Source organism: Mastigoproctus giganteus, chromosome 7 (genome assembly GCF_048544385.1).
Source record: "Mastigoproctus giganteus isolate SK-2022 chromosome 7, ASM4854438v1, whole genome shotgun sequence".
In the NCBI taxonomy this organism is placed as follows: Eukaryota; Metazoa; Arthropoda; class Arachnida; order Uropygi; family Thelyphonidae; genus Mastigoproctus; species Mastigoproctus giganteus.
Genome location: NC_143581.1, coordinates 60,425,737 through 60,453,041, shown reverse-complemented (window position 1 = coordinate 60,453,041; position 27,305 = coordinate 60,425,737). Strand labels below are relative to the sequence as shown.

The window sequence follows — 27,305 nt, the reverse complement described above, 5'->3', positions numbered from 1 at the left end:
ATGGATAGAGAACCCAGCAATACCAGACTAAATGAAAATTTTCTCTCACACCCCTCAGAGATGGACTGAGTTTGCAAAACAATGGCAGCTCCCTTGAAAGGGGCACTTTTATTGCCTTCTTCCAGGCTCTACCCTGAAAGAGGTATCGGGGTAGAGCCTGGTTAATATATGTCTTGAGGAAAACATATGTCTGCCCTTCCATTTGTATCTCAACCTATTTGTAGCCACAAGGATTTTTCAAGTATCCTTACTGCAGACTAGAGTTTATTGCTTCCATTTGGTCCCTTCCTGCATTTCCGTTTACATTTTTGCTGAAATAGTGATCACTTTTTTCTGTGCATTCTTTCAAGAAGCTTCTAACAGTAAGTGGGTTGGTTGTCAGCAAGAAGGAAGTGCTCTTTTTTTGGTTTGTGTTTAGTTTGGTTTGGTTTTTTGGTTTTTAGGAGCATTAGCAACTAAGGCCATATTCCTCCGGGAATATGCGGTGGTCATTCCTTTGACCTTTCCGCATCCTCCGTATTTGGTGGTGACGGGCTCGAACCCCGGTCTAATCAAGAAGCGTGTGCTACGCACTGCTGCTCCTTACCACCTGGCTACGGAGACGCCTTGTGTTTAGTAGTCTGCTGTGAAAACATATTCTTTCACCACTACGAATCAATATTGACATCTGATAAAGACTTAAGTATTTTGAAATTTATAAATAACAATAAATTACAGGATACGTTGCCAAATTTATGGGTAGCATTAAGAATTAAGAGAATGCTGAAAATTCCACTAACTGTAGAAGTACCTGCCCGGCAACCCAAAGGTCGCGGGTTCGATTCCTGCCTCGGGCTTGGATCAAAGTACTGCAAAAACCTTGGGAGGTGCAATATGGCCACAGAAGCCGATGCGCCAACAACTACCAAATCAAAAAAAAAAAACTAACTGTAGCAAGTGGGGAAAGGAGTTTTAGCAAATTAAAGCTAATTAAAACATATTTTCAATAATCAATGTCACAGGCAAGATTAAATTCATTAGCAATACTATCAGTTGAAAACGATGTGGCTGCAAATTTGGATTTTACCGATGTCATTAATAAATTTTTTGATATAAAATCAAGGAAAAGAATGCATTAAAGGAATTTTGTTTGGCACTCGATAAAAATATGACATTTGGTGTGTTAATAACAAAAAATTCTTCTTGCATTTTTGTTTTGTATTTTTAAATAGCTTTGATGTAACTTGTAATGTAATGTAAAATCTATTTTTATTCAGTAAGCATCTGTTATTAAGTATTGTCAAGTGTCATTCTGTCTTCAAATCCTTCCACTTCCAGATGGAATACCAATTTGAAATTTGGTATAAATATAGGCGATTGGCTACAATCCTATGTGCATCCCATTTCTTTCACATGAGTGGCTGAAATTTAATTATAGAAACTGTTATTATTATATTAATTAAAGGCAAGTGTAACTGCTATCCACTGCTAGTATTTTGATAAACGTCCTTATAAAAAGTTGACTCTTTTGTAAAATTTTTATTGTTAATATTTTAATATGACAATTAAAACATTATAAATATTCTGGTTGTCTTTTTTTGTGTTTACTTTTGTCTTTTTAACTTTTCTCTAGCAAAAATAAAAATATTAACTCAATAAAAACACCTTCTTAAATTTTTTCTAACTGGAAGGGAGTGCAGGAATGCCTCCCTGCCCGGGGTGTCAATATACCTCTGGCTGGCCCTGAGTAGAGGCATATGTGATGCAAGCTTATATAACATCAGCCAAAAAAAAAAAAAAAAACCTCCCCATTTCACCTATCATGTTCATAAAAAATGTTTGTCTAGTTCTGCCTTGAAATTATTTAAGTTGTTGACCTGCACTACAACAGATGGAAGTTTGTTCCCCTATCAACCACCTGCTGGCTAACTGCAAATTTCTGCACATCTATTCTATAATTGTCTTTCCTCAGTTTGAATTTATCTCCTCAGGTGAATAATCTGAGCAAGAGGAAGATTCTCATCAGCATTGAGCTTGGTCAAACCATTCAAGGCCTTATACACCTCAATTAGATCACCTGGCAGGTGCCTAGTCTCCAAAAGCTGCAATTTGCAGAACTAAAGCCTTTCTTGGTTACAGCAACCCTTTGTTCCACTCACCAATCTCGTTGTGCAGAGAGAGAGCTGAAACGAATGCAATAAATAACCAATTAGAAAATTCCTGGAGAAAGTGCTGTTATAATCAAGCACATGATTGATTATAATAAACAAACCACAACAAACAAAAAAAGACCAACTTTCATGTGTTTGCATACCAATACTTTGAGTGTAGTTAATAAATTTGATGAATTCAAGTGATTAGTTAACAGATGTGAACCTGATAGAAATAACAGAAACATACTATCATTCTTAATATACTGGATACAGAATATGGTTTGAATATTATTAATACAGATGTATAAGAAGGGTAGGCATGACAGAAGGGGAAGAGAGGTTATGTTTTTAACTGCCAAGCATATAGATTAAAGACTAGTATATTCATTAGTTAACTATGTTGAATCAGTCTACTGTAATATAAGCAGAAAACAAAAACTGAGAGTAGGAATATCTTATAGACTAGATGACTATGATGAAATCTTTACTTTTTAGATATACACAGTCATTTTTTTTAGCTGACTCTTCCTTATATTAATATCAATGTGAAATATAAATGTGAAATAACACTAATCTTTGTGCTTACTTGTCCAATATAACTTTTTTAATAGTGAAGTAATTTTTTTTGGTGATTTTAATGTTCATAACTTCAGTTGGCTTAAATTTTCAAGTAGCATGGAACCAGCTGGTAGAGATGCTGAGGCTTTTGCCCTTACTAAAGCCTTTACAGAGCTTACACATTTGCCTGCTAGAATACCTAGATAATCCTAACCACACACCTAGTGCCCTTGATCTTTTCCTCACAAGCAACCCTCAGAATTCACAGTTCATGTTAGTTGTCTTTTGAGTAGTACCTTAGATCACTACTTGGTGATCTGCAGTACTGGCAAAATATGACAAATGCCTTATTCTCCAGTGGCACCCCTTTGTCCCACAGCCATTTTTAGCCTTGTGTCATTTGGCATTTCAAGATTGCAAAATGGGATGATATATGTGATTTCTATTCCTCTTTTCCTTGGTTGGACTACTGTTTTAAATTTTCTAATTCCTAATATTTGCTAAGTTGTGTCGGTGAAATTATTCTTGTAAGGATGAAACCCTTTATTCCTCATCTCACTCTAAACTTTCATCCTTTTTTCTAAACAATGGTTTTTCAATAAATGCACTATGGCTCTTCAAGATATAAATATAGCAGTTGAATTGTATCCAAATATCTTCATTTTCTGCATACACTAAGCCTAAAGATTTGTAAAAAGTTGTTAATAAATCTAAACTTGATTTCAAAAAGGCTAAAAGTTGGAGAGTAGCTCCTTAACCAAATGATAGTCAACCTTTTCAGGCTCTTCTCCAAGCTCTTATCTGTAGCTCCTCTCCATCTGTTACATCTTAATAGGTCTATTTCAGCCTGAACTATAAAGATTGGTGAGTTATTAATGTCTTACTTTTCTGTAACACCTGCATCTATGATAATGGTTAATTTCTTCCTATCACACTAAATATGTTCCATTTAATGCTTTGCTTAGTTTTCTGGCAAAGACTTGGAAGCTGCACTCCCCCTTCCTGATGATTTGCATCGTTCTCAATAAAATTGCCCTAATGAATTTTTTTGCATAGTCTTAAGTTTCCTTTTAAGATTGATCTCCTCTTGCAGCATAATAAATATCATGCCTTCCATTCATTATATATTCTGAGGACATAATCACATCTGGGATGGTGTTCACAAAACCTGTCTGAAGCTCCTGGACTCTGACAAGAGCGCAGGTAGTTAGGTTAATTAATAACCTGTCACTTAAAAACTCTTTATATAAAATTTCTCTCCAGTCTCTGTCATGCAGACACAGATGTTTAGTTTCTGTTGCATGCCTTTTCTGTAGATATTTCTGAATTGGTAGAGTAGTAGAATTATAGAGTAATTTCAGTGTTCTCTTCTAATCCAGTCTGAAGATGTATCTCAACCAGTCAACATCTATTCATTGTTCGCTTCCATACTTGCATAAATAATTTTACTCTTTCTCTCTCTTCTCCCCCCTCCATATATCTATAAATGACAGTTTTTCTTTCTTGTCAGTTGTTTTGGAGAGGTCTTAGCATAGCATTGCAGCTCATCTCAGGAGCAGAATTTAAAGTTTTTTCAGCTTAATATGCAAATTACTCCATGAATAAACATTTGAATGTAGTAATGAAAAACTGTATGAATGGGCACTGTGACCATTAATACTCCCCCCCCCTCCAGAAAAAAATTAACTAATCAGCCTCTTGCCTAATTAAGAATTGCTATTATATTCATATGCTTCTTTAACTGAAGTCAGCAGAAATTTCATACCTTAAATCCTAGCTTGATACAAGTAAATATGCAGAAAATTCATGCATACAATTGCAAAACTTATGATGAAAAACAAGAAGTTCTAAGTAGAAATAATTGAGTTTATTTTCCATTTCAAATGCTGCAATGTTTCAATCTTGTGAAAAGATTTTTTTTTTTTTAAGACAAAAATTGGCAGCTATACATGTTATAAAAGAAATATTGTAAGTGATTTTAGTTCTGAGAGTGAAACACAAATGTTAAAAGAGTTTACTATCAAACAGACAGATTATACACTAAATAGTGGCAATGGGGGCAGGGGCAATGAGTCAGCTATGCTAGTGCTGAACACTGAGTAGGGGTCTAGACTGCTGACATGAGTTACAGAAAAGAAGAATTGGAGGAAAATGACAGGCTCAGAAAGGATCTTTGTTCTGGGGATCGTGCTGGCTTTTGATAGCTCTGATACGAAATAATTTGAGATAGAGATAATGATGTAGAAGCTGACATTATTGGTTGTAGTGATCTTAATTTTGCTATAACCAGATAACACCAGAAAAAAGTTTTTAAATAAATTTTCCCCATTCATTCTAATGATATGTATAAACTGTTTGATGAATTACAACTGAATCAGAATCATTATGTACTAACTGATGAATTATTCAATTCAAAGATCCTATATATACAGGCACTCCCCAGCTTACAATTACTCCCCAGAAATTGGACTTTACATAAGTTTTTGCCGGCCGGTGCAAACTTCAAAAAACATGGAAACTTATTTTGCATCCCGTAGGAATAAATTGACATCATGAAAATATCATAATGTGAACCCAATAACACATTGTTTTTTTTTTTTGGTAATTTCTTCTAAGACCTCAGAAGTTGAAATTTTCGCTATATAACTAAGCTGTTTATCTCTTTAAAAGGTCATTTTTATAATGGAAATTGCAATATACTGTCATTGTTATATGTTCCATTATAAGAATCTATTTTGAACACCTTTGTGATATTTTTCTAAAACACATTTCTGGAGGTCACTACCATAAAACAATAAAAACAATTTGCACTTTCTGGTTTATTGGGCTTTTCAGTTAGCACAATCTATTATAAACGGGTAGTAGATCCGATCTTATTGCATTTGCGCCAATAATTGGAATTCTGTGGGTTTTTACGTTATGGTATTATGGTGAAATGAGTTCTCCTTCACTGAAATCTTCAATCACATAAAAAACATAAATAAATTTTCAGAATCTTCTCTTCATTCTTGTTTACTTATTACAATGATGAAGGGAAAGGGAACAATGGTAAGTGTAAGTGCTGGCAGTGCTAGGAAATGAAACAAAATTGATTTAGAAATGAAGATGATTAAGAAGTACGAAGGAGGACAAAGTTTGTCATCTATTGCACTGAATTAGGTCTCGCTTCAACAGTAAATACTATTTTTAGGGACAGTGTGTGTATAAAAGAACATGTTAAAGGATTAACGCATTTAAGATCAACAATGATCACAAAACAGCATTCAGGTGCTGTATCGAAGATAGAAAAGCTATTAATAATATGGATGGAAAATCAGATTCAGATGCAAGTGCCCCTGAGTCCAATGGCCATTCAAGCAACAGCAAGAAGTATTTATGAAGATATTAAGGATAAGTACGGCAAACCCCAAGCCAAGTTTGTGGCAAGCAACGGGTGGTTAATAGGTTCAAGCATTTCCCTGGTGTCCAAAACATTAAAGTATGCAGTGAAGTTGCCAGTTCCAATTCTGCAGCTGCAGAGAAATTTTGTGATGTGTTGGAAAAAACCCCTTATAAATCTCCACAGCCTTCAACTTCCGCAGCGGTGTGCTTATCAGCTGGAGACATTGATTCTAGCAACGATACTCGAAAGGTAAAACTTGCTGACGTTATGCCTGATTCCTCTCTCTTTTCGTAATATAATTTTTAAATTTTTGTAATTTTTCCTGTACATGAGATAAAAAAAATTGAATAAATAATTCTATTTACATGTTCATGAGGTTTAATGAAAACACCCTTTGAATTAATTTAAAGACACAAGCTCCAAAAATATATCAGCTCAAAATCGTTTAAAAATGGCATGATAAGTAGATTAGAATAAAAGGCTTGTTGCAACATTTGCAACTGACCTGCAAAATGTTTTTCAGAATGTATTTATGTTGTAGCTACCATAAACTGGCTTTGTTTACATAGTAGTAAATTAATGAGTCAATGCTATCTTTCAGGAATGCAGCACTGGGTGGTCACATATACCGGTCGTGGGGCAATAATGGACAGCTGCGTGCCAAGCTTTGTTTGTATTAACCTTACAAAATGACATTATTTATTTTCAGGGTAAAAGTGGATTAATTGTAATACATATTAACTAAATTTGTAATAAACAAATGTATATTTACACAGAAAATCCTGTTATCTTTTTACAGGGGAACAATATGTGCTTCGTACAAACAAGAATTTTTTGGCTAAGGTAAAGAAAGCCAATGTGAGAACCACGGGAAACTTCACTTAACCGACCGGGCAAACTCGTTTCCCGCTGCCGCAGTTTCTCCCTTCATTCTCGGTAAACAGATGATGCATGTTATCGGTAGAGGCATAATCAGTACATTGATAACGATGTATTGATTAGTTTTTCTCATTATTATGAACTATTAGAGTTCATGAATGGGCCAAAATTTACTTACAGTACACCCTCTAGACTGCCTCGGTCTTAGGGTGTTTATCCCACCTTCCCACTTTTTTTTCCCTAATAGGAAATGACTGCCTCAGTCATTTCCTATTAGTCTGGAGGGTGTACCCGTAAGTAAATTTCAGCTGTAAAGGCATTATGTTCACGAACTCCAATAATCTGTTTTTAATAATGAAAAAAAAAAAAAAAAAAAACTAATCAATACATTGTTATAGACTTCTATTGCCACTGTCGATAACACACAACATCTGTTTACCGAGAATGCAGAGAGAAACTGCAGTAGTGGGAATCAAGTTGCCCAGTAAGTTTTTCCGAAGTTTCTCTTGGTTCTCGTGTTGGCTTTCTTTACCTTCTTCAAATTTTTTATAAACTGATGTGTTAATGAGATTCTGCTATATATGGTTTCAGTTAGCAACAAAATATGCAGTAGGCAGCTCAGTTTGAATGTAAAAGAAAGAAAAGTCTGTCTTAAAATCTGCTTCTAAATGGATCAATTCAGTGAGTTCAGTATAGCAGTCAGCATAATACCAATAAATTAACACTGAGCCTTGTATTTGTCTTGGTGATATAGAGATTTGAATGTGTAGTATTTTTACTAGTAATTATCCATGCTATTCCAGAACAACAGTAGTCTTAAAAAGCAAATTCATTTTATTTGCATCAGGACATTGAAACAGATCAAACAAAGAAATTTATCCAAAGTGATTATTTAAATTCAACTTCCAGTTACTCTGGATAATCGTCATCCTCCTGTAAGTTTAATGTGGTGCATTTTAAAAGTGTTGATTTTAAATTTTTGTGAAGATAGAAGACAGATGATTGATTTTTTTTAGGTTTCACATGTTGATATAATTAAAATTATAAAATAACTGAGCTTTATTGAAACAAATTATTATTTTTAATGCTGATAGAGGAAGAATGAAGAATATGATGAAGAAGCACTGGGAATAACAGGCAGATTTTTATTAGTGAATCCAGATTTCTACACATTTTGGAACTTTAGGAGAGAGATTATTTTGCATGTGAAAAGTTTAAAGTAAGTTGTCTAATTTAACCGTGATGCAATGAAATTATATTTATAGTTATATTTTTTTAAATTAAAGGAACTTTTTGAAATCAATTTTTTTCCCTAAACTGGGATGATCAAAAATCAGTAAAAATTTTAATGCATGTATTATTCAAGGTTTTTTTTTTTTTTTTTTAATGAAAGTGAGAAATGTAGTTTAAAAATTGTTTGCTAGAGTGTACAGTGTGTCAACAAATCAAGAGGACAAAGTCCTTTGTGACAGTTTAGTGGTTTGGGTTTAAATCCCTTTGGAGAGGTTTGGGTTTGAATCCCCTTGGAGACTGGAGGAATTCTTAAAAGCACTTCATTTGGGGTTGTAGTTAGTGATCTCAGGGGGTTGAGGGCGAGTTTCCCCCATGAACCTGAGATTTTTTTAGCCTACACAGCAGGCAAATTGGCCCATGAACACACACACTTATATGTGACATAATACACATAGCAGAGTGCAGCTGTAGATGCTAATGCACTATGTAAATAACAACAAAAACAACAACAAGATGAATGGCCTTGCAGCAGATTTATTGTTTTTATTGTCTTATGAGATTGTTATGCAAAAGTAATAAGAGCACAGAGAGATGTGCTCTTATTACTTTTGCTCTTATTACTTCTATACACAGGAGAGATGTGCTCACAAAATCTCCCTTTTTTGAAAAGTGTAAAATGATTTAATGAAACAGGGAACTGTCTTGTGCTAATGTTCTGAGTGAAAGCCAACTGTCTTGTTCTAGAATATATATAAGAAACCCCATAGAATTCCATTCCTGGGACCCTGCTTCATAGCTAAATTGGGGTTCTAGAAATCAACAGTATTACTTGTTGTCCTAACCTTGACTGTCATATGGTTTTTTTTTTTATGAACAGCACACAAGTTAAAGCCTCATCCCTACTGTGTCAGTACCGCTCACTTCTAACTGGAGAGTACTGTATTTTTGTGCACCTCATTCTACCATTTGCTGATTCCCCTGTGGCATTAATATGGTTCTAATATGGAAATCTATACAAGCAAGCAAGCTTCGGTATTTCTTGAGCGGCATGGTGCATAGGTAAACTGTGTTGTTTGAAGATAATAAAGCCCTCAAACCTACACTGGTATAATTATTTTTATTTCGGATTTGGAAATTTGTATATAATGGAGTCAAACATTTTGTGGTATGTTGTGGTTCTTGTAACTGAAATGACCTCTTCTGATGTTGATATTTCAGAGACAGCTGTCACTGAAGAAGTAGTAAGAAAATACCATGAAATGTTTGACTCCATTATATACAAATTTCCAATTCAGAAATAAATATAATTATACCAACGTAGGTTTCGAGTACTTTATCTTCAAACAATAAGTAAGCTTCATCTCTATTGCATTTCTATGCAACAAATCAACCATTTGCAAATCCCTATTTTAAACTATGGTGTTGATAAGGTCATAAAGTGGATTATCCTTTTACTAATTCAAGTCCTCTTACTAATTTTGTCCAAAGTCCTCTTACTAATTTTGTTTCTTAATAAATACCATTTAACAAATTAAATTTTTAGGTAGAAAATAATTTGAAAAATGTATATTTTACTGTGAAAAGCTTCAGGATTACTTTTGCTACTCTAGAATTATCTTCAGGTAGTGAAGTCAACTTAATCAGCCTTGGTAGACGATGCACAATTTTTTAGCTCCAATAAACTAATTTTTATTCCTCAAAATGGGCAAGCTGACCAGTTGTACTAGAAGCACCAAAACTGAATGGGATGCTTGGCAAGAAACATTCCTATTTGGTTAATACTACTAATAAAGCGGTAATAAAACCAGCATATATAAACAGTATATGCTGGTTTTTCTTAATTAACAGCATATATGCTGTTAATTAAGAAAAACATAAAATCAAAAGAAGTGCATCCAGTTAGATGAACAGTGCACTGTTGAGTCAGTTTGGTGTGACATAAGCACTGTGAAAGCAAAAATAAGAGTAGGAGTGTGTTATAGGCCTAATGACTCAAATGAGTACAATGAACAATTGTACAGACAAATAGAGTGGGCTAGTAAATCAGAATGTCTTATAATGGGAGATTTTAACTTCCCAGATATTGACTGGAACTTGTGGGTTGGTCATTCGCACACTAGTAAGACTTTTTTGGATTTATTGAATGATTGTTTTATGCAGCAGCATGTTCGAGAGGCAACCAATGAGGGTAATACTCTTGATCTGGTTATCAGCAGTGTTCATTCGTGTATTAAGAATTTGCAGATAAAGGAACCACTAGGTGGCAGTGATCACAGTATACTGATGTGGGATTTACTTAAAGATTTAATTACCATCAGGGGTAAAGGAAAGGGTTTTTGCTTCCGTAAAGGTGAGTACAGTGGTCTCAGACAGTTTTTAAATTCTGAACAGTGGGATCAACTGACGATGTTACCAACAGTAAATTCTAAGTGGGAAGCATTCAAGGAATTAATCGTGGAAGCTACTAAAAGTTTCATACCTATTAAGAAATATTGTTCAAGGTTTAGGCCTAAATTGGTTATCAAATGAACTAATGAGACTCTTGACAGAGAAGAAAAATGCATGGGATGCATATAAATTATCAAGCAACTGCTGAGTGGGCTAGCTGGGTAGGTAAAGTGCCTGCCTGGCAACACAAAGGTTGCGGGTTCGATTCCTGCCTCAGGCTGGATATCACGATGGTGCCGAACCAACCGGTTGGTTGGATATCCCGGCCACGATACACGAAGGAAGTAAGAAAAAACTGGTTCCTTCGTGTATTGATCACATCATACAAAATAAATAAAGCAACTCAGAAGCCTATGGCAGATATAAGCTAGTCTGTAATCAGGTCACAAAGGAGGTTAGGCAGGTGAAGGCAGATTACGAGAAATCTTTGGCAAAAGATGCTAAGAAAAACAGCAAGAATTTCTTTACTTATTAACTCTAAAAGGAGGGGGATGAATCTGATTGGTCCACTTGATATCGATGGTTCGACTGTTGATGATCCTGCTCAGATGGCAAACAAACTGAATGAGTATTTTGCATCTACATTCACACATGAGGAGTTAAGGTTTCAAAATGGCAGAAGGTTATCAAATTGTAGCAGGGTGCTTAATGATTTTGTAATAACTGATAGCAAAGTGGAGGAGAAATTGTTGAAGTTAAACATAAGAAAGGCACCTGGGGTGGACGGGATCTATCCAGTTATACTAAAGGAGGCGGCGAAGCAACTAAGCAAACCCTTAGCCATAATTATGAGAGCATCCTTGGACTCAGGGAGGTCCCCACGGACTGGAGATGTGCAAATGTATCCCAAATTCACAAAGTCCCCATGGACGAATAATTACAGACCAGTTAGTTTAACTTCTGTAATGTGTAAAATAATGGAGTCGCTGGTTAAAGATGCATTCCAGGATCATCTACACAAGACTGCAGCAATAATTCAGACACAGCATGGGTTTGTTAAGGGAAAGTCTTGTCTGACAAATTTGATAGGATATTATGATGTGGTTACAAAGGAACTGGATGCAAAAAATAATTTTGATATCATATATTTGGATTTCAGGAAAGCTTTTGACACTGTTGTGCATGGAAGACTATTGTACAAATTGGAACAGAATGGTATTAAGGGTAAGTTGCTACAATGGATAAAAGGATGGTTGAGCGGGAGAAGACAGAGGGTGGTAATTAATGGGTTCTGCTCTTTGTGGACTAATGTTATTAGTGGAGTCTCACAGGGTTCGGTGTTGGGTCCTCTGTTTTGTATATTTATCAATGATATTGATGAAGGTATATCAGGCTTAGTGTCGAAGTTTGCAGATGATACAAAGGTTGACAGGGTTGTTAATGACAGTAATGGCAGTGTGCTACTGCAACAGGATCTAGATAATTTGGGCAGATGGGCTAAGAAGTGGCAACTGAAGTTTAACCTTGACAAATGCAAAGTACTGCATATGGGTAGAAGTAACTCCAGAGAAACGTACCAACTGTGTGGTACTATACTTAAGGTGATAGAAAATGAAAAAGACCTGGGAGTAATTGTGCAGTCAGATATGAAGTTTTCTGAGCATTGCAGACAGGCTGCCAAGGCAGGTCATGGGGTTTTGTCAATGATATATAGGAATTTTGCTAGCAGGGAAAAGGAGGTGATTGTCCCTCTGTATAAGGCAATGGTCAGGCCACGCCTTGAGTACTGTGTACAGGTCTGGAGGCCTCATTTTAGGAAGGATGTAGATTTGCTTGAGCATGTACAGAGAAGGGCAACAAGATTGGTGAGGGGAATGAAGGGATCCTTTTACCAAGAGAGAGAGGCTTAAGTTCTGCAAATTGCAGTGGCTGGAGACTAGGCACCTGTGCGGTGATCTGATTGAGGTGTATAAGGCCTTGAATGGGTTGAGCACGGTGAATTCTGATGGGATCCTTCCACTTGTTCAGATTATGAACCTAGGGGGGGCATAAATTCAAATTAAGAAAAGACAGATGTAGAATAGATGTGCGGAAATTTGCCTTTAGCCAGCAGGTGGTTAATTGCTGGAACAAACTTCCATCTGTCGTTGTGGAAGTTGATAGATTGAATAAATTTAAGAAGGAACTGGACAGGCATTTGGAGGGAATGGTGTGATTTTTATTTTTTTTTTGTTTTTGGCTGACGCTGCATAATCTCATACACTTGCTTTCTTGCATCACATGCCACTACTACTACTACTGCTATTACAGTGACATACACTTCAGAAGAGAATCTTTGAATCAGTTTGAATCAATTGGAGAGTAAGACATTTTAATTTTCATAGTGGTATAGTAGTTGATATCAAAGGCAAATACATCTTTTGAGCTCATTTATGTTTGCAGTTTTTGTTGGAAAAGGAAGGGGCTATTTTCACCATAACTGAACTGCTTAATTGGTTCACCGATTAATGTTTATTTTTAACTTGAATGCCATATGAAAGTTAAAAGAAACAGGAAATATACAGCTAAAATTGGTTAAATATTTGTTTGAGTGGATAAATCTTGAACCCTGCATTACAGTTAATTGTCGCCTGTGATTCATGGTCTTATTTAGAATGTTTTATGCATTTATATATGTTAATTAATTTTGCTTCAAATGTTTTTTTTTTTTTTTTTTTTCTGTTCTTAATAATGTACTTATACTCAGTGTATGACATGTTGGGGTCGGGGATAGGAGGGGCATCATAATGATGTACTGTACTTATACTCATTGTATGACATGTCGGGGGTGGGAATTTGTTGTCTGAGTATTGAGTTTATTTGAGGAATCTGGTAACATGTTGTCTTTCTCTTGGCTTTCAGGAATGCATCCACTGCAGAAATGATGTCACTGTCAGTAAGAAAATGGATGCTAATTGGTATTTTTTCAAATTAGGAAATAGGTGAAAGTCTGAAGATGCTAGATCTGATGAATTTGGGGATGGTTCGAGATTTTAAAGCTGCAGCATGTAGTGCAACCATGACAATGACAGACTTGTGAGCAGGCGTGTTGTCCTGGTGAAATAAGACACCATTGCTGAGTTTTCCTCAACATTTTTGATGTTTTCTTTCAAAAACTTCACAAAGTCTGCCCATTATGCTCCTATGACTGTCTGGCCTTTCTGAAGGTAATACACTAGCAGCACTCAACTAACATTCCAAAAAAATTGATGCTATTACCTTGCCAGCAGAAAGAATTGACTTTGCTTTCTTTGTGGGGGAGAAGAGCTGGATTTCCACTGTTTGACCTGCTCCTTTGTTTCTGGCTGAAAGTGATGGACCCACATCTCATCTGTGGTCATAAACCTTGCAAGGAAATTTGCTGTGTCTGCTTGTAAACAATGCAAATGTTCATTTGACTTGGCAACTCCTGTGCATTTTTAAATCTGCCATCAACAGCTTTGGGACCTATTGTGCTGACACTGTTTTCATAACTAGAAGCCCTGTTATGTGATACACACATTCAGACGAGATGCCAAGATGCTGATGTTATACCAAACTGTCACTTGTCAATCATCAACTAGATCTAGATCATGCACACTGTCAACAACTTCTGAACTGATTTATATTGCAGTCTTTCACAGCATGGGTCATTTTCCAGGCTCTTCCTCCCTCATTTAAATTCTCTTGCCCAGTTCTTTACCATGAAATAGAATGGGCATTCTCCCTCAACGTTGTAGCATCATCCTTATGAGTTTTCTTTGCTATTAGTGCCTTTTTTCCATGAATATTCAATGACTGATTTTGTCCATCTTTCTTCATCCACGCAACACGCGTGAATGAAAATAACCTCAAGACCTCTAATTTAAAAAAAAAAAGATGTTATTGAAGCTGCATGAAACTTAGTGGGTTACTATTTGAAGATTTATATGTTAAATACAGAAATTTTAACACCGTACCACTACCCTCTCGTACTCAGGCCATGAACTGTTCGAATCACTTTAGTAGTTATAGTAAAGGGCAAGTGCAGTCGTATTTACATTTAAGGTTGGTTATGAAGACAGTAATTGTATTGGGCGTATATTATTACCAGCCTTTTATATTGAAAGGAAGAAGCAGTATGTTGATGAGCTTAGAAAATTTGGATTTTTGTATCATTCAGCTATTTTAGTTCTTAGAATTAAAAGTTGCTTTATAATTTAATTATTTTCAAACAGAAATGAAGAGGAACTTCAGAATGTTTGTGAGGAGGAATTGCTGCTGACAAAAAACTGCCTCTTAACTAATCCAAAATCTTACGGAGCATGGCACCATCGTAAGTGGATTATGAATGAAATGCCACAACCTAACTGGGAGCTTGAGCTACATCTTTGTAACAAATTCCTTGAGCTGGACGAGAGAAATTGTATGTATGAAATAATTTAGCATATATTTTGAAACAATTATTTTAAAATTATATTTAGATAATTCAAAAAAAATTGATGAATAACCAAATAGTAGAAACTAGTCATTAATAAAATACAATCCGCCACTAGAAAATAGAATCATTTCATTAGTAATATTTTGCCATTTTTATAATTGACTTAAATGTTTACTTTCAAGGTTTGTCTTTATTCTTAATAAACAAAATTTTTTTCCATTTTTAGTGATGAGAGGATACTCACTCTAAAGAAAAAAAAATAAATAAATAAAATAAAAAATGAATTTCGTAGAGAAATCACTTTTTGTTTTAAGAACAAAACACATTCTAAATGTGTTTTGTTGATTGGGTTGAGTATTGCATTTTAATTATATCTTAATTTCATTAAAAGAAACTGGATTACAGCTTAATTTTTCTTTAATTTATCTCTGCTTAATTAATCTTTGACTTAAGATTAATTTATCACTTTATTAAGTGATAAATTTTCTTTAAAAATGTAGCACATTGATAACTCTGACTGTAAAAAAGTTCTCCAACCCAGCATCACCAAATACTTTTATCTTTTTTTAAATTTTTATTGTCTTTCCCCTTTTGCGCAAGATGTTGTTGATATTATTGGAGGTTTTATGGCACAATGGCAGCTAAAGGCCATTATGTGCCAAACAATGGTAGAATTTTTGCACAAGTTTCTCTATATAGTGCTGACCACAATTATTTGGGCACTCAGTTAACATATAAGAAAGGTCTAATGATTTCAGCAGCGTGTGTGCACGTGTGCGTGCATATTTTGCAGTGATACTCCTTGATGTAAGGCATTTTGGGAAATTTTAGAATGGACCATCCACAATGCTTAGAATTAAGCAAGTTTTAGTATATAGTTATAGGCTGAGTGCAAAGTGCATTCATGAAACTGGCACCGAAGCTTTCATCTGAAGTCTACTAGCAGGGCTATGAGATTAACATGAAAGTCAGTGGAATTGCAGCTTTTGCCGAAAAATTTTTTAGTTTTGTTTGCTTTTATTTTTCATTTTCATTCAAAGAAAGTGACACATTTAATATTTAATTCTAAGAAACAAAATTATCAAATGAATATAATAGGATCATGACTGCATTTATATAAAGCATTTAGGAATGAAGCAAAGAATAAATTTTATCCATGTCACTTTTGCGTAGTCCACTGATGTGATGCATAAAAAAAACTTATTATAAAAAAACAAAATAAAAAATCAACCTTTACATAATTACTGAAAATAAAACATCGTAGTAATTTACGTAATAGTCAATATGTAGAATTGTATTATTATTATTTTTTTTTTACTATTTTAGCCTTTAAATAAGGTGGAAATTAATTTATGATTTTGTTTCTAGTCCACTGTTGGGTTCATCGTCAGTTTATATGTCGGAATGCGCAAGTTGATCCAATTGAAGAATTAGCATTTACTTTAAAAAAAATAGAGATAAATTTTTCAAACTATTCTGCGTGGCATTATCGCAGCAAGTTGCTTCCTCTTATACATCCTGATAGTCAAGGGAAAGGATTAGTAGAAGAAGAGATTCTACTTCGAGGTAAGTATAAATTATTTACTGTTGTTTAAATGATAATTGCTTATCAGAGCATTTCTGAAACTTACTGAACGTTAATTAATTAAAATTAATCTTTATTTTTTTCTTTTTATGTTTTTTAGTATTTTTAAAATGCCATTTGTGTCAACAACACTAGTGCAAAGTAGACATGTCATACTGGATCAATAAGTCCCACCGGCAATTATTTTTTATTATTATTAGCCATATGGTGCAAGGAAGCTTGAGGCTTATGCTGCACCAGCCAAAAATAATTCCCGAATTACCCTGAGAGAGAGAGAGAGAGAGAGAGAGAGAGAGAGAGAGAGAGAGAGAGAGACAGACAGACAGAAGTAGAAAGGAATCACCAAAAAAGAGAACAATGATGATATCCACTCAGGACCCTGGGGTGAACTCTGGAACTAGTTGTGATTGTTTGCAGAATAATTTCCATACAGTGAAGGTTGTAAGGTCTCAGTGACAGTATAGTATAGTGGATGTCAATGACTTTAGTTACTGACATTTACAATCTGTCCATTATTTGTTTAATGTAGTTGCATCAACAGTTTGGTAAATGCAGTTCTACTCATTGAATCCTAGATATTAATAAAGTCAGTTTTTTGTTAAACTTTAATTGACTGTACAGTTGATTCTGGTTATTTAGGACACATCGGGACTAGTGCATTTTGGCCTGATTAAGCGGCTGCCCCAATTTTCCGAAGTATCATGTAAATAGTTAAAAATACAATGGACCCACCCCCTTTACAATTGGTTCACTGTACAATCAAATCATGTTACGATGGACTCACCATAGTAAAGTACCATTCACTATACGGTGTGTAGTAAGCGCCGGGTCATTGTGATCACATTTGTGAATTGAATTTTAATTCTATTAAACAGCGATTCTAATTAGCAAAAATAGGAGGAATATTATCCACAGGCTATAAAAGTAAAGATATATTAAGCACAAATTTACCCTTTATTACCTTACCAATTAAAAAATTAAATGATACATGAAATTCGGAAGAATATACGTGATAATTGGAATAATTAATATGTACTGTAATATGTACTATATTTCTATATTTCTGTAATATATTTCTGCTCACTCTACATTTGTGGGTGGGGGTTAAAATTTAAAACAGTAAAAAGATAAGCAATCAATAACAAAAAACACGGCACAAATTGCAAGTAACACGATATGTGCAAGTGAGAACGGAGTAACTAGTTAAGAAGCTTTAAAAATAGGAATGAAGAGAAGATTCTGAAAATTATTTTTTTGTATGATTGAAGATTCCATGGAAGTGTAAACACATTTCACCATAATAAACCACAGAATTCCAGCTGTCGGTATTATCGCAAATTCAATAAGATCGAGTTTACTATCAGTTTATGATAGATTTCACTAACAGAAAAGCCCAATAAACAGGTGACTTCTAATTGTTTTTATTGTTTTATGGTTGTGACTTCCAGAAATCCAACCGAACTATGTGGTATGATCGGAGACAATCATAGGGTAATCTTCAGTCTCCTGCTTCGATTAAATGGCATGTTGTCCCAATTAAGCAAAGTAAACCCTGGCTATTTTCTTGATTGGGTTCGGTTTTTTAAGATTTGCCCCAAATAAACGGCTGCCCCGATTAACCGGTGGCCCAAATAACTGGAATCCACTGTATTTGAAAAATTGCTTACTGCATTTAATTAGAGGTGATAGTTTTGGGCATTGAGAATGGAAAGCTAGGCTTTGTTACTGACCCATTTCAGTATCTACTACAGATCATTTCCAAGTAATTTATCCATAAGTGCAAGTTAGCTATAGTTATTGATATATATGACTGGTTATAGTCAGTGGGTTTTCAGCATGTGAAAGCTGTTGTTTATTGTGCCAAGAAATGCCAAGTCGTTTTAATATTTGGAGAATTAAATAAGAAATAATTTGTTCTCCATGATATTAGCAATTATCACTTGTTTGGAGAAGTCTGGATTTTGAGTCCCATTAATGACTGCAGGAATTTTTAAAGGGTTCTTCAAATGAGGCTGTAGTAGGGGAACTCTACTACAGCCTCAGTAGCATTATTTGATCGCATTTTTTTTAAAGAATGGTATCCACTCTCCATTTCGATAAAGAAGCAGAAGTATATGCTTTTTTTGTATAGGTGTTGCAATGGTGAAATTATCATGCAGCCAAGCCTGCCACTCCAAGGTGCCCAAAAATCCACAGGACCTAATGCTTGCTTCATTATTGTTGTTAAAGAACAACCGGAATTTGTAGTTTTGTGTCTGTAATTTTGCTTGTTTTTTGTTTTATATAGAGAGTAAAGAGCACGTGCGCGAGTTGTGGCATACGGTGTTTGTTTACGCTCCTGATATTAATTCAGTTTTAGATTAGTTATACTTAACGTTATGAAGTGATTCGCCTACCAATGAATTCCTCTTCCTCTGCTCAAGCTTGATGTGGTATCATCTTCGTGATATGATAAACAGGTATTTCTGATTTTTTAATTATTCCTGCTCACGTTTGAAGTCCTTCATTACAATGTGTGCACAGTGCTTTAGTCCTCAAGAATTTAGCAAACACCCCACTACCCTAAAGGTTTAAGTGGACAATGAGTCAACCTTGACCGAGTCACAAAGCATCGCCACTACTGAGTTCCCTAGGGAAATCCTCCCTCTCTTCTGTCTTTTGTGCTTAGCACACCTGTCACAACCATTTATGCTTCCTTGTGTTTTCTCAGTAATCTCTTTGGAAACGCGAATATAAAAGCTGCAAGCTTAATAGTGCCAGAGCAAACAAATTACTCGGAATTAAAAACTAATAAAACTGAACATTGTTCACTACTTCCAAGTGATTTAAAGACCCGAAATCAGGCATGTCACAGAAATAGAATAACTTGCAACAATTCGTCTGCCTAGCCTGCCACGACGGGAAGGAACCAACCATTCAATGTCACGAATGCAAATTAAACTTTCGTGCCCACTCAGTTAAAACAGACATCGCACATCTTTCTAAACTACGTCGGAGAAAGTTCGCATGTGACAAAATGCCTTGGAGAAGACGCTGAAATATCTGAACTTTGTCTATCCCAGACTGAAACTAGCCCTATCGACCAGATGTTATCTGATCTCATTCAACATTCAAATACTGGTTTGCCTGAACTTATGACCATCGCATGCGACGAAACAGTGGTCAACGGAACACCACCTGACGGGATTGCCAACCACGATATATGCAGCGCCAATCAGTCCAATTCTCCATCGGAAACTAATGATCAAAATTGTGCCTCGGTCGTTAACGTGTTCTCCACCTCAAACCAGACGCTAGTCACAACAGGTACTTTTCAACGTGAAGATGAATCTCCAAGAATTAACGCCGAAGCTACAGTGTCGACCCCTCCTCTACAGCCAGACAGCGTAGACCTCTTGGTCGTAATTCACCAGTTGAGGTCCCAAATTGAGGATCTGAAGGATGAAGTTTACTCGCTGAGGAACCAAAATAAACATATCACACATATGCTCTCCGACCTCTGCTCTTTGGTGAGCGAAAATGGAAAGCTGACATCTCAGCCACCAATAGTACCTAAACGGACAAAAACTACTCAAATTGTCAAACCTCCTAGCCTTATAAAGCCTGGCTCCCACACTCAAATTCACTTGAGACAATTAGTAGACAGATCTCCAGACACTCCAACTGAGCACATTAGCAGGGCCCAGTCATGCACTCAGCAGAAGGCTGGTGACCAACCACAGCTGCAATCTTATGAAGAAGTATCCCAACCAGAGAACCTACCAGAAAATAATAAACACTCCCTACAAGCTCCAGAACTAAACAGTAATTCAATTAACGTCCATCAAGCTCTGCCCACGTCATATGCTGGTATGCTTACCAACAGCCCTTCTAGCGATACTTACGTCCCATTTGGAGATACACAAAATTCCCTCATTATCACAGCCAACCCTGCCTCAAATTCCTCTGGATGCCTTCCTGATATCAATATTGATTGCCTTTCCCATCACGCTAATATTCATAACCAGATCTCCTTGCCCTGCTTAGTAACAGCCTCCAAATCTCGTCTGACACTGGCCGAGAAATATAACATCTCGGTAGTTTCCACCAAAGCCAAGATTTTTGCATCCAGATTTAGACCTAGAACATCTCCCAAATCTATGAGAATGTTTAACGAGGAACATAACCTCTCAGTTCAGGTTAAACGCTTAAAAGCCGGCAAACACGCTATGCCTCTTTCCTTATAATATGTTCTCCCGCTGTCTATCGAAAGGTTATAGATCCAGTCTCCTGGCCCCATAGTATATATATCAGACCATTTTCTGAGAAAAGGAGCCCCCATCAACAACCTCAACTAATTCACCCTCCTCGATAGCAATCAACGCTTCAAGGGAACAAGCATGAATGCTCCACATTCCGGGCAATTTCTCAAAATGTGTGCAGCATAATTCAAAATTATACCAGTGGTGACAAACAGCGGCATCATTAAATTGGTACCATCACATCAGCCTTCAACTACCAATGAATAACAGTTCAGGAATGCTCATCCCAACGTGGGTCACGAATCGACAAACTCGAAAGCCTGCCTTGAATAAAAATACTAGAGACACCTGCTTTAAAAAGATCCACAAAACTTGCATAATCAGAGTCTTGTACCAGAATGTTAGAAGCCTCCGCAACAAACTGGATACCATTGATCAAATTCTGCTCGCTAGTGATATCGATATTCTCTGTGTCACAGAAACCTGGCTTGATAAAGACCAAGAATTTTTTACATCTTGTACTCCAGCTTGGGTATAAATCAGCGTTTATCTAGAGGTGACCAAAGAGGAGGTAGTGTTGCCATTTTCTTTAAGAGCTCACAGGCTTTCCTTGTTCATCAAGTTTCTAGCCAAACACCAGTATATGAAACTCTCGCTGTTACTCTCAGCTACCATAGCATCCTTATAGATGTAATTGCTATATATATATACCCCCAGCACCTTCATATGATACCATCCATGAAATATCAAACTGGATCATTAACCAGCTTCATCCTTGAGCCTTTCACTTTGTCTGTGGAAACTTTAATCTTCCTCCCCAACTATCTAACCTTCAGCAAATGCTCCTGTCAAACCTATCTTGTACATGGTTACAAATGATCAACGACCTCCTGACCAGAGGTAACAATCAACTAGATCTCATCCTTGCCTGGCGCCTCCATAGCCAGGTGGGAAGGAGCAGCAGTGCGTAGCACACACTTCTTGATTAGACCGGGGTTCGAGCCCTTCACCACCAAATACGGAGGATGCGGAAAGGTCAGGGAATGACCACTGCATATCCCGGAGCAATATGGCCTTAGTTGCTAATGCTCCTAAAAACCAATTAACTAACTAATCATCCTTGCCTCCTTTCCTTGCACACCTGGTTACATGCCAGAGACTTATTTTAATTCGGACCACAAGCCAATTATTGTTCTTTTACAGATACCTGCTCCAAACTTCGATGTTGTGAATTCAACTAACACCAGAGTAATAGTTAGTCCCAGATTTTTGAGCATTGCTAAATGTGTTGAGGCTGCCTCTGCCATCCCGTGGTTAGTCCTAGAAAACTGTGATCTTGAAATTGCAGTAAATCTGCTTACTAATTGGCTTAAGACGATTGCGACATTTGCAGCATCAAAGAGAATTTCTATTATGCCTCGGTCCAGAGCATGGGGGACTCCCCATCTTAATATGAGCTTCAGATTAAAACAGCAACTGCACAAAATATGGAAGCAGTCGCAAAGTGTTCAAGACAGGATAGCCTACTCTAGAGCCCGCGCAACATTCAACAAGCTGAAATCTCAAGCAATTAAGAATTATATGGACACCACCCTTCGTAGGGGGAAAACCCCCTACTTTGAATGGCCTTCTGATTTCCCCCTAAAACTTGAACCTGACCAGTGGCTAGACTTTATATCTAGATTTGCCTCGAACTCGGAACAGTGTGCTGATCTCGAGACACCAACAACTGAAATCCCACGTGACACGCTATCTGCAGTATCAATTTCCAGGGAACAGCTTATTGCTGCCATAAATTCTACACCGGCTTCTGCTAAGGCAGGTGCAGATGAAATACCCCAATTCATTATTAAATGTCTCAGCCCATACATTTTGGGTCCACGTTTAACTATTTTTAATGCTATTTTGTCAAGTCATTTCTTTCCCCAGCAGTGGAACCTCTACCTTGTGAAGCCTATACCAAAAATTCAATCTCCTACTCTTCTTAAGCATTACTGCCCAATATCCAACGCCTCAAGTCTTCTAAAACTGCTAGAGAAGGTACTTCTCCCCATTCTAACTAAACAACTTCTTCCACATCAGCCTCATCAAATCCACTACTCTCTTTCTCATAGATCCACTGTGACTAATCTCTTAGCCACCGCCAGCTCTATCCTCTCTGCGTTTGAACTCATGCAGAGCTTGCAGTCACCTATGTAGACCTCGAAGCAGCTTTCGACTCAATAAACGTTCCTGCAATGCTGAAGCTACTTTCATACCATTATCAAATCAAGGGAGACACTCTACAGTTCCTCACTTCACTCCTTCAAAATAGAATAATCTGGCTTACTGTCCACAGCCAAACATTACTGTCCACAGCCAAACATACGAGCGATGTGTCTCTTCAGGCATGCCACAGGGTGGTGCCTTATCTGGGCTCTTGTTTACAGCGCTTATCTCGCTGCTTGTTGAGTCCAGGCATGATACTCTGTGTTATGCTGATGATATGAAACTCCTCACACTGATTTCTCCACATGATGATCTTCTCATGATAACAGCATCAATTAACAATATACTCCTAGAATTTGCAAACTACCTTAACCAGTTTGGACTAAAAATAAATCCAGAAAAGTCTGAATTTATGATATTCTCATTAAAGAAAACGCCTTCCTATATTCAGCCAACACTATGCAATTCCCCTATTCCCATCGTCAAGAAACATACTGATTTGGGGGTTGTTTTTGATCCTAAGCTCTGCTTTGGGAACAACATGGAAAAGCTGCTCACCCAGGCAACTCAACTCCGATGGATGGCCAAACAGCATTTGCATTATATTAATGAAGTAACGACCACCAGAAGATATATGAAAAAGCACAGTATACTCTCTGCTTCTGTATGCTGCAGAAGTATGGGCATCTGCTGCCCCTACTTCTGCAGCTACATTAACATCTACATTAAAGAGATGTTTTAATTTGAATTTAATTATGAGAGATGAAAATTTTCATGTTTTATGTATGGATTTTCATATTTCACATATTCTAATAAAGCTAACTATAATAATGATCTGATTTGAATTATAGACTTTATGATACTATTACTCTAATCAAATCAAATTACTCTAATCAGATTTATCTAGTGAGTAGTGATTTCTGGAAATAATGGACTTTAATTAACAGTAATTGAAATTATCTGCATGCATCCTCTTTTAGATATGCGAAAAATTTTTTTATTATTATTAATTTCAGAATATGAACTTGTACAAAATGCAGCATTTACAGATCCCAGTGATCAGAGTGTATGGTTTTACCATCGATGGCTGTTAGGAAGAGGTGAGAATTCATAAAAATTATATATTTTTTAATCATTGGAATAGGATAACTTTTTCTGTGATCCTGGACGATAATATTTATGTGCACCGTGAGATTGTGAGAAGCAAGTATGTGCACTGAGATTGAGTCTTTATGCTGCCGCAAAAAAATATACTGTTCATTGTCAATTTTGGCAGCTGCTATATTGGCCGCCAGAAAATCTACAATGAAGGATATAAACTTCTAGTCACCTTGGGGTTGTATTAGCATATAAAAAGAAAATAATAATAATTTTAAACTTGTAAATATCAGCTGGTAAATAAATATGAATTATTTAAAAAAAAAAGTATAATTTGATATACAGGGTGTCTCAAAAATATTGGTACAAACGTTTAGGGGAGGTAGGTGACATCTAAAGGAATGTGACTCGCATAGGAACCCATAACCGGAAATGTCACCGTAAGTCGGTAGACGGTACTACACTTAAGGTGGTAGAAAATGAAAAAGACCTGGGATTAATTGTGCAGGCAGATATGAAGTTTTCTGAGCAATGCAGACAGGCTGCCAGGGCAGGTCATGGGGTTTTGTCAATGATATATAGGAATTTTGCTAGCAGGGAAAAGGAGGTGATTATCCCTCTGTATAAGGCAATGGTCAGGCCACACTTTGAGTACTGCGTACAGGTCTGGAGGCCTCATTTTAGAAAGGATGTAGATTTACTTGAGCGTGTACAGAGAAGGGCAACAAGATTGGTGAGGGGAATGAAGGGATCCTCTTACTAAGAGAGGCTTAAGTTCTGCAAATTGCAGTGGCTGGAGACTAGGCACCTGCACGGTGATCTGATTGAGGTGTATAAGGCCTTGAATGGGTTGAGCACGCTAATTCTGATGGGATCCTTCCACTTGTTCAGATTACGAACCTAAGGGGGCATAAATTCAAATTAAGAAAAGACAGATGTAGAATAGATGTGCGGAAATTTGCCTTTAGCCAGCAGGTGGTTAATTGCTGGAACAAACTTCCATCTGTTGTTGTGGAAGTTGATAGGTTGAATAAATTTAAGGAGGGAATGGTGTGATTTTTTTTTTTTGGTGATACTGCATAAGCTCATACACATGCTTTCTTGCATCACATGCCACTGCTACTACTACGGCACTGTTCATCAGTTTGCGAGAGGGAAAATTTCTGGTTTACTCATTCATGCATCAGTCGCCGCACGAAGAGCATGCATCGATATACGAACTGTGAGCTGGCAGACATGCACCTAGTGTACGGATTAGCAGAGGGTAATGGACGAGCCGCTCAACGAATTTATGGAGAACGCTTCCCAGACAGGCATGTACCAGACCATGTTTGTTTGTGTGTGCGTGCATCAAAATTTGTGCGAGTATGGGTCATTTAGAGGTAACAGGAGTAGTGCGGACAGACCATGTTCGACGCAAATTCCAGCCATGGAAGAAAGTGTGTTGAATGCCGTCCAGAATAATCCTACTACCAGCACACGTTCCGTTGCCTCTGCCTTAGGAGTGTTTCGTTGCAGCGTACAGCGTGTCTGGCACGACGATTCCTTACACCCCTTTCATCTCCGAAGGGTTCAATGACTGCTCCCCCAAAGATCATCCTGCACGTGTGGCTTTTGTGAAGTGGTTTCTCCAAGAAAGTGTTCAAGACTTGAATTTTCCAGCCTATGTTTTGTTTACGGATGAGGCTTATTTCACTCGGGAAGGCTTATTCGATCAGCACAATGCTCATGTGTGGGCTCACGACAATCCAGACGGTGTGCGCCCCCATGCAACACAACATTGCTTCGCAATAAATGTGTGGGCAGGTATGGTCGGTAACTGCTTATTCGGCCCATACCTGTTACCATCAAAACCAAACCAAACCTGTTACCATCCTGCATGAACTCTGCTAAATATTGGATCTTTCTTGAACACATTCTACCAGGGTTACTTGACGATGTTCCAGAAAATGTGAGACACAACATTTGGTTTCAACATGACGGGGCGCCTGCCCATTATGGAAGGTGTGTTTGAGATCATTTGAACAGGCGTTTTGGGCGTCGATGAATTGGCCGTGGTGGACCCGTTGCCTGGCCCCCACGCTCACCTGATTTATCGAGCTTTGATTTCTTTCTGTGGGGGGGGGCCCTCGAATCTCTTGTGTATGAATCGCCTGTGGAGACGGAAATGGATCTCGTGGCGAGACTCATCTGCGCTGCTGCTACCGTCAAAGAAACTCCAGGTGTGTTCAACCATGTCTGCCAATCCATGCTGCGTCGGTGTCACGCATGCATCGCGTCTCATGTTGGAACCTTCGTGCACCTGTTGTAACATCATGAAATGCATCCATCTCGTACTCCATTGTTAATATTATGTCAAATAAATGTTTGTCACTAATTACTGTCTTGTGTCAATTCTGCTTCTTGTGCCTCTGCTACTACTTTCCCGTGACGTTTCCGGTTATGAGTTCCTATGCGATTCACATTCCTTTAGATGTCACCTACCTCCCCTAAACGTTTGTACCAATATTTTTGAGACACCCTGTATATAAAATACAGTTTGGTTGTTCCATGTATTTTTAGGGTAGTCTTAATTGAATTTGCTACATTCATTCCATACTGTTGGCTTAAAGCAACCCTTTGGAACCCACATATACTCATATCACCTTGCTTCACATAGTCACCCAGATAACAAAGAATCTAGTTGCTGATGGAACAAAAAAACGGTGAGAGATAATAGAGGATTCCATGCACTTTCTTCTGTAAAAGATCGAGGAATTTAACTCTGACGTTTACAATTTTGTTTTTTATTGCATTAATCGCCTCGAAAATTGGTGTTCACAAGTGTAACTGTGGATCCAGTTACAAGTATTCTGTAGTAAGGTAGTGAACTTTATTCAATCTTGAGGGCTTTAAGCATCATCACTTTCGGGGACATTGAATAAATGTTTTTGTCTAACAAATGGCTTACTTTTCACACGTGAGATGATTAAGTAGGGCAAAACATTTGATAAGAGTTTGTAACTGAAAGATAAAACTTGTTAATTTTTAGATCTGCTGAAAAGCAGATCTAACATGTATCATCCTAGATAGTTGAGATAGGCTTTTTGTAGCAGATTTAAAAAGTAACCAATTTTATCAGTTACAAAACTCTTTTCAAATGTTTTGCTTTACTCAATTATCA

At 36.9% G+C, this 27,305-nt stretch overlaps 1 protein-coding gene across 1 annotated transcript in view; it reads left to right on the top strand.

Moving 5' to 3' along the window:
• Positions 1-27,305, top strand: part of RabGGTa (Rab geranylgeranyltransferase subunit alpha) — a 141,537-nt gene that overhangs the window by 16,285 nt on the left and 97,947 nt on the right. The window contains exons 3-6 of the mRNA XM_090378331.1: positions 8,046-8,170; positions 14,808-14,995; positions 16,379-16,576; positions 24,061-24,144. Coding sequence (XP_090234457.1) covers positions 8,046-8,170; positions 14,808-14,995; positions 16,379-16,576; positions 24,061-24,144 — 595 coding nt within the window. The remainder of the gene's footprint in view (positions 1-8,045; positions 8,171-14,807; positions 14,996-16,378; positions 16,577-24,060; positions 24,145-27,305) is intronic.